Genomic DNA, 8,252 nt, shown 5'->3' on the forward strand with positions numbered 1-8,252 from the left:
CAAACAAACAAACAAACAAACATTGTATCTCCATGTTGGTTTAATGTTAATTTGTACTTGCATTTTATGATGTATAAAGGTCAGGGTTATCTTATTTTGAAGACAAAGCCATGTTGTCAACCAATTCTGGCATACATGACCACGAACAAAGATTAGAATGTTCAGATGTATATCAATACTGGCTGTAATTTTTTTTCCAGAAATGAATAAACTGATACAGTAACTTTGAAATAGGTCGTGTATTTTTTCCAGCCAATTTCTTCACAATTAAATATAAAGATAACCATCTCCCGGTAATCATGTTTAAGTCCAATTAAACCTCACATACTGAGAGCAGAGCAAACAAAGACCTCTGAAAAATCAAAGAAGAGATCAGGTGCTATGGAGGTGTAAGCATCCCAGTCGACCGGCAATACCCACTGTGAGCTCTTTTTCTTCATCGGTAAATGGAGTTTTCCGTAGACGATCCTGTACGAAAGTAATGGTCTACAATTTGGATTAAGAACGTCAGTCAACTTTCGACCTTATGATAGATTGTATTTGCAAACTAGTCGTATTAGTGATCATAGAATCAGGTTGATACCCTTGTAGCATCCACTTACTTGTCAGTAGCATGTCTCGGTTTAGAGATTATCCTACACGAAACGTATCTTCGCGAATCTAATCAACTGAGAGGCAGTAGTCGGTTTTAACAAAACGGTGTAAGTTTGTAATCAATGCTTGTTATTGATGACCAAAAAAAAAAAATAATAAAATAAAGCAGAGATAATTGATTTATAGTAAATGTACCTAGGTTCGTTTAATTTTAGATATATGTATACACTTTGAATTCAATGTACGATCAAACAAATTGTTTCAGTGAAACACTTCTAAATAACCATTGTTTACATTGTCCCATTCTTCCTCTGATGTTTCTTGTTTGTTTTCAAGTGGTAGTGGGTTTCTGGAGTATCTCATACTCCCACTTCGAATTATTGACGGGTATTTAAGATATCCATCTTCATCCTCTATAGTATTGTAAATGGGCTCTTGATTTGAATTGTTGGACTTTCTGCTGCCTTCTTGTGATTTTGTCGATTCTTCAATAAGTTTGTCAATTGTTGGCAAATGCGTACTTAAAATGGTTGATTTTTCAGACTTGGGTCTGAAAATTAAAAAAAATGTAGTATCACTGTCACATTTTAAGCTGATGATTTGTTTTTTTTTTCACAAATTGGATCAGACACTTAGTTCTCTCTTGAAATAAATGTTATTTTTTAGACTTATTCCCGTCATACTGGTTCAAAGTGAATCGGTATTGAGGAACACTAGTTTTTCCTTTTTATTTAAACAATAAAATGCAACACAATAAAATGTTCGTTAATACGGGGGTGACAGTTGCATATTTAAGGAAAAATACAAAACCCACATGAAAGGGATTTTTTCCGCAATGATTGCACATTAATCCCCTCATTAATATATTTAAATTTTTCGTAGAGAGTAGGTGAAAGTACATAAAATATTGTACAATTGGTCTGTACATTTCATTGATCTTTTAAAAAGATGGATTTAAAGAAACTCTAAATACTTCATTATTAATGGATTGATAATGTCAATCGGTTTTCATAATAAATAATTAGAAAAAATATTCAGTAGATGTAAATATACAGCTGTACGTATATATTTGCCGTTATATGTGCATGAAGTGGATGAATTTTTGTTGAGCTTAACGAATTTTGACATACAGTATGATTTTAAAATGGAAACTATTACTAGTGTCTCATTTCCTTGATGAGACTCACTAACAGGCAGCTATCAGCTTTTATTGTCATTTACCTTCTTGTCCTTATTCTACAAATGACTGTTGAGATAATTATAGCAATAAGAACTACAGGAACAAGGGCAGCTGCTGCAATAACCCAAGGTTTGGTAGCATCTCCGCCGTCTGAAATAATAGGGATTGAAGTTATAAAATATAAGTCATATTTATTGTTTATCGCAACTAGACAAAAAGCATCAAAGTATAAGTGACTAATAATTATAACACTGCAGTTTACAATAAGTAGACAATATATTTCCTTTGCTTATTTATTAAAAAAAAAAAACATTTCAAATACAATCACATATTAAATATACAATATGCACTTTTTTCAATTGTCGATGTAGAAAAGCAAAGAAATATTTGGGCTCTTTAACAGACTCTTTTCCGTTCAACCCCCTCCTGTTTATTATTCATGATTTTGACAAGTAGATTTTGTATCAGATATCGATCTACCTTTCCATTATGCTCCTGAATAAAACTGAATTGTATACATTATGCCCTTAAACTCACTTTAGATTCATTTAAAAAAAGTTTATTAAATTTATTCGCCAACAAGGACAACAAGGCTCGAGCTAGCTTAGTGGACGAAAAACAAACTATGCAGACATCCATGCTTGCTTGATTCTACTACAGCTACACTTCGAAATCTCGAACACGGATATCTCGGTATTTTGCTCGTTTAATTGTACCATGATATTAAATTTATAAAAAAGAAGCTAAAATACAAAATACAGCATTTATTTCTTTGAAGTATATTCTTTCAAAAACTACATGTTAACCTTAATTCACAGCTTACGTAAACATCTACATACTTACGGGCTTCTTTGCTTGTTTGAGTCGTGGATATCAATGAGCTTTGTTTGTCTGTGGTGGAAGATGCCTTTGTTTCTTTAATCTCTTCACCGTCGTAACAGATAAAGTAAATTTTGGCACCTTAAAGATATTTGCAAAAACAAGAGGCATTATATTCAGAATCAAAAGCAAACATTTCATGACAAGAAGGAGATAAACTATTCATCCAATAAAATTAGTGGGTCATCGTCTGTAGAACCAGTTACAAAGATGAAACATTCGTGTTCTTTTTCAAATTAAACAATACAAAATATATTAACATTTTCAGGAACTGTTTTTGCTAACTTTGTAACTGTAAATAAAAAAGTTTTTAGGTCTGTAAAATTACATATAAAATTAATACATCTATTTTCAAATTATATATATTCTAAAATATCACCACAAAACTGGAACGAGTACTTCGTATTGCCATGGCTGTTCAACAAAGAGCTGAAGGATATTGTGCCCATTGAACCATTTTCAGCGCTAATAAAGCGTGTGGGCGTTTTAGAACACTGAATCAATTTTCTGGTCTGGTAATTCAGAACAACCTGACTTGTACAATCTTCCATTTCTGGTACACGACTAATTGCTATTGTAATGAATCCATCCTGTTCTATCCTAAATGTGCAGTTGCATGACATGGCTTGAGTGTAAGATTTGACGTTGATGAGAAGGAAGCTTCCCCTCACTAGCCCTTGTGAACACATGGATAAACCTTTTAATGATAAAAATGTTAAAAACTTGTTAAAGGTTCAAAGTATATATTTGAGTTAAATATAAAGAAATTTGATGAACACGTTAAATCCTCTGAATTTTAGATTCATTTGTAATCTATTACAGACACGATTTCAAGATATCAGACACTGTAACATTGACTTGAAAACTTTGAGTCAAGATCATGAAACAGATTTAGGTATTGAACAACATCTTATTCAAATTTCCAATCTCTTAGTCCTGATGGAATTTAAAATATCACTTCACAAAAGCCTTGTATTTTGGGATATGACCTAAAATTTAGATGATTTCCTACAATTGTCACAAACATGTCTAATGTTCAAACATTCGGACTGGGGCGCAATAGATACACCGACAAACGCACAGACGATCATTATTAGGCGACAATCCCTTGAGGAGATTTTTTTCTTTCTACATGTACATACTCAATGATATATTGAGATCAAACAAACTTACTTTCAATAGCCTCTGTATCACACAATGAATTAACTGAAACAGAAAAAAGAGTTTATTACATGTAATTTTAAAAAATCCTCAATGAGTCGTTAGATCAATATTGCATGTAATGGGGAGAGTACAAATTGATCCACAAAATAAAAAATCGGGAAGAGGGAAGTTTCTCAATTTTCACTCAATTTTTTGTTCAAATATTTTTAAAAACCCTATACTAGAATAATAAATCTGGAAACACGCACAGGTACCTTTGGTGAAAATACAGGAATTTCTCATTATATTTTCGCGCCGATTGCATATATTTCTTTCTTAAATAGTGTATATTTACATGCAGAACATGGCTTTATTAATAGTAGTATTCAGTATTTCGTTCTGTTGGATGTAAGTATTGACAAAATCTTAAACAAAAGATACAATGTAGCAACGTTTCTAAAACAACTGAATGTTTAGCATTTCGATGTAAGAATAAACTCTTGGAGGAATGTAAGCAATATTTTTTTTTTTTTTTTTTTTTTTTTTTTTTTTTTTTGTTTTTTTTTTTTTTGTTTTTGTTTTTTGTTTTTTGTTTTTTTTTTTTTTGTTTTTAGTCATTATTTTAAAAAAATCGCCATTCGTATCTATCGACAATTTTAAGAGTAAATATATTATCCGCTATTTGTTTTTTGCTGAGATCTAAGGTCTATTCTCACTTATACAATGCAAAATAATTTCATCATGAGTATTGTAATGTAATGAATTTCTTTCTGTGTATTGCATCCTTTTTTCTTTAAATATTTATCATTAGATCATAAAAATAATGAAACACAAAAGAACGATTGAAGGGACATTATTTCATCAGTTTCTCTAAACGTCATCTAAGTGCAGTGGATTGGCATTTTTATTTGTATTTTACTTACTGCAAAATCAATTATTTTCGTGGGATTTAATATTCTTTTTTTTTGGGGGGGGGGTATAAATTTAGAGACCCGCAAATTCATATCCTCCATGAAATGACAAAATTTTAAAAACACAGAATTACAATTCTTAAACAAACTTAAAATCAAATCCCTGCGAACCAATATTTTTCCTCAAAGCACAAACATTAAACCACAAGAAAATAAGTGATTAAAGTTTTTCGTGTATTCGTTAAATTGTACAAGCTCTCTTGAAGAGTATATCCTTCCCCAAGTACATAATCGTATGTAGTAGTAAATTTTCATTATACTTGAAAAGATTTTTTTTTAAATCCTTAAAGCTTGAAAATCTTACCATTCTTTACTATTGCACCACCTCAGGACCCATCCCTTTGATTCAAACATAAAAAATGTGCAAAACCTTTATATGTCAAGTCCGTCTTCCACCAAAAGAAAAATTAATTCTTAAAGCTTGAAAAGCTTACCTTTCTTTACTCTTGCCCCACCTCAGATCAGGACCCATCCCTTTGATCCAAACATAGGAGATGTGCAATACAACACCTAAATCTTTATATATCAACTCCTACCAAAAAACTGATTCTTCCAAATGAAAATTTACTCTTTTTTGTATTTACATTTCTAAAAAGAAATAATAATTTGGAAACACATACCTCCATTACAAAACTTGATAGACCAAAAAACTAATAGTGCTAGGAATAAATCTCTCACGCTCTCCATTTTAAATGTCTTTTGTCAACAAGGAAGTTGGTTTCTGGATTTATTCTCTCTTTCTGTTGAGGTTAATATATCACAGTAGGGTGAGCAGGTAATTACCTGGTTCCTCCATCCGTAAAAAGCAATAGAAATTGTCCGCGGCAGGGCTCCCATTAACAATAATGGGAACTGTCCGAATAAAACTTTTAATTTTCAGTTCGTTTTACAGGCGATTTCTCTTTTTAACACATACACACACCCTCACACATAAATACACATTCTAAAAATCTCTTAAAATTTTACATTATCCATCCCTCCTTTTCAAATTTGAATCACTATCTGATTTTATCCAAAGGTAGATTTTTATTTCCATAAAGCTTGGAAGATATGAATTAATAAAATAATAAATAAAAATCTGGGTGTCTTAGTGCTATCTAGAGGAGGGTATTAAGTTCATGTCCTTATAAGAGACATGCACCCCTTTTTCTCCTAGAAAACATTTCAAGAGCTTATCCATCATAGTTTCTCTGCAAACTAAAATAACAAGAGGCTCATGTGCCACAACGCTCACCTGAGGTAGTATGATCCTGCTGTTCTTTATCAGCAGATTTTTTTTCTTATATATATTCCTATGTACATGTTATACTTTTATCCCTGTTGCGACCCTGTTGTGACCCCATCCTACCCCCAGGTGTCATAATTTGTACAAACTTGAAACTACAATATCTGAGGATGTTTCCATATTCATATGACTAATCATGGCTTTGTTGTTCTTGAGAAGGGTTTTTAAAGATGATGTCCCATCCAACCCCTGGGGGTTGTGATTTGAACAAACTTGAATCTACACTACCTGAAGATACTTATATATTGATATGACTAATCATAGCTTTGCTGTTCGTGAGAAGATTTTATAAGATTTTTTCCCCTATATATCCCTATGTTCAACTCTGAAACCCCATATTCTGGCCCCATCCTAGCCCCCTAGGAGGGGGGTTGAACAAAGAACAAGGTACGGTTTCAATAAAAATCTTGCCCTGTGTTTTTCTTAAAAATAAAAGTGATGTAAAAAATTAAAACTCATACTTTTTGAATTATTGAAATTCCATGCAGAAAGATCATACAAATCTTTTTTCTCACATTACCTTCCAAATGTTAATTCTGACGTCATAAACTTGTGCATTTTCCCGTATTTTCATAAAAGTTGCAGAGGACATCAATTTTCAATGGAATTTTCTTTCAGATAATATTGTCCACTGGCATCGCCCACAAAGATTTTGAGATATGTGATTTTTCAAAGAAATTTACAAAACATATGTAAAAATTAACGTGGGCAACGGCTGTGGACACTATTTTCTTAAGGGAAATAACCCTTGAAGTGGGTCATTTTGAGGCTTTTTCTGTTTAAAATAGAGAAATACATCAAATTAATGACGTCATATATCCAGAATGGTACTCCATCATGCTATATTCTTTCCTGATTTATTACAGTCATATACTCAACTAATATTTAAGCCAGTTTCAAAACTTTTTGAAAACATTAAATTTTTAGGGCACAATAAAGCTAAAACCATTATACCTTCTTCTTTAAATTTGCACTGCTTCCATATCGATATGACTTATCATGGGTTTGCTCTTCTTGAGAAGATTTTTAAGCTATAATTTCCTATGTAAAACTGTGATCCCCCCCCCCCCCATTGTTGCCCCACCTTTGAATGATGATTTGAACAAACTTGAATCTACAGTACCTGAGGATGCTCCGACATCAATATGACTAATCATGGCTTAATGCATGTAATATAATTCAGACACTTAGCAACATGGAGGGGCCGCCCCCCCCCTCCCCCACTTTTTTCCAAAGACCTTTTTACTATTTGAAATGTTAATTGAAAGGCCGGTTGCCCCCCCCCCCCCCCCCTTTGCCCACTTTTTGTTGTAAAATAGTCAAATAAGGGTTTTGTAGTAGTGTATGAATAAAATTTGATACTGAAAGAAGTTGGAACACACCCTCCCCCCCCCCCCCCTCCTCCCCACGAAATAGGATTTTCGAGTTCGGGTAATTTTCAATTTTCTCTCTTTTTGCTTGTCAATTTTTTTTTCAGATAAGTTGATTTTTTTTTCCCCTGGCTGCCCCCCCCCCCCTTTCAAAACGATGCTAAGTCCCTGTAATTATACACAAGAATGTCTCGCTTAATCATAGCTGCAGAACTGTAGCGTTATGGTTTTATATTTAAGTCTTTGATGGTCAAAGACTAAAATATAAAACCACAACGCTACAGTTCTGCAACAAGCTTAATCACGCAAAAATAAAGTTCTCGCAAGTTTTAAACGGGATTTACGGCCAAGCATTGTCGTCTGTTTACATGAATAAATGATTAAATTTGAAAAGGATATTATTTTATGATCCAACATTTTCTACGAAAGCCTATTAGGATCAAACTACGGTAAAAAAAAATTTAAAAGGCGTTATACCGCCTTTTTAAAAGGCGTTATAACGCGAAAAAAGGCGTAATAACGCCTTTTGAAAAGGCGTTATAACGCGGAAAAAGGCGTAATAACGCAAATAAAGGCGTAATTCTGCCTTTCCAAAAGGTGTTATAACGCGAAAAAAGGCGTTATTACGCCTTTCCAAAAGACATTAATACGCCTTTCAAAAAGGCGTTATTACGCCTTTTGAAGGGCCATTATTATGTTTTTGACAGGCCCGTGCTTTTAAAGTGTGTGTGTGGGGGGGGGGGTCCCATAAAATTGACAAGCAAACAAAAAAACAAGAAACCAACCCCCTCCCCCCCCCCCCCCCGAAAAGAAATAAACTGCCTAAACTT

The 8,252-nt window shown here is 33.1% G+C and overlaps 1 protein-coding gene across 1 annotated transcript; it reads right to left on the bottom strand.

The window, feature by feature from the left end:
• Positions 1 to 766: 766 nt before the first annotated feature.
• LOC133184994 (uncharacterized) lies at positions 767 to 5,563 on the bottom strand. Its single transcript, XM_061320059.1, has 6 exons — positions 5,551 to 5,563; positions 3,827 to 3,859; positions 3,033 to 3,350; positions 2,618 to 2,734; positions 1,816 to 1,924; positions 767 to 1,144 (listed from the first exon to the last, which is right to left on the bottom strand). The coding sequence occupies exons 1-6, from the start codon at positions 5,561 to 5,563 to the stop codon at positions 856 to 858; spliced, it is 879 nt and encodes a 292-aa protein (XP_061176043.1). The 3' UTR covers positions 767 to 855.
• Positions 5,564 to 8,252: the final 2,689 nt, after the last annotated feature.

This window comes from Saccostrea echinata, unplaced genomic scaffold (genome assembly GCF_033153115.1).
Source record: "Saccostrea echinata isolate AGI-Se365-2 ecotype Australia unplaced genomic scaffold, CSIRO_AGI_Sech_v1 ptg000012l, whole genome shotgun sequence".
Taxonomy (NCBI): Eukaryota; Metazoa; Mollusca; class Bivalvia; order Ostreida; family Ostreidae; genus Saccostrea; species Saccostrea echinata.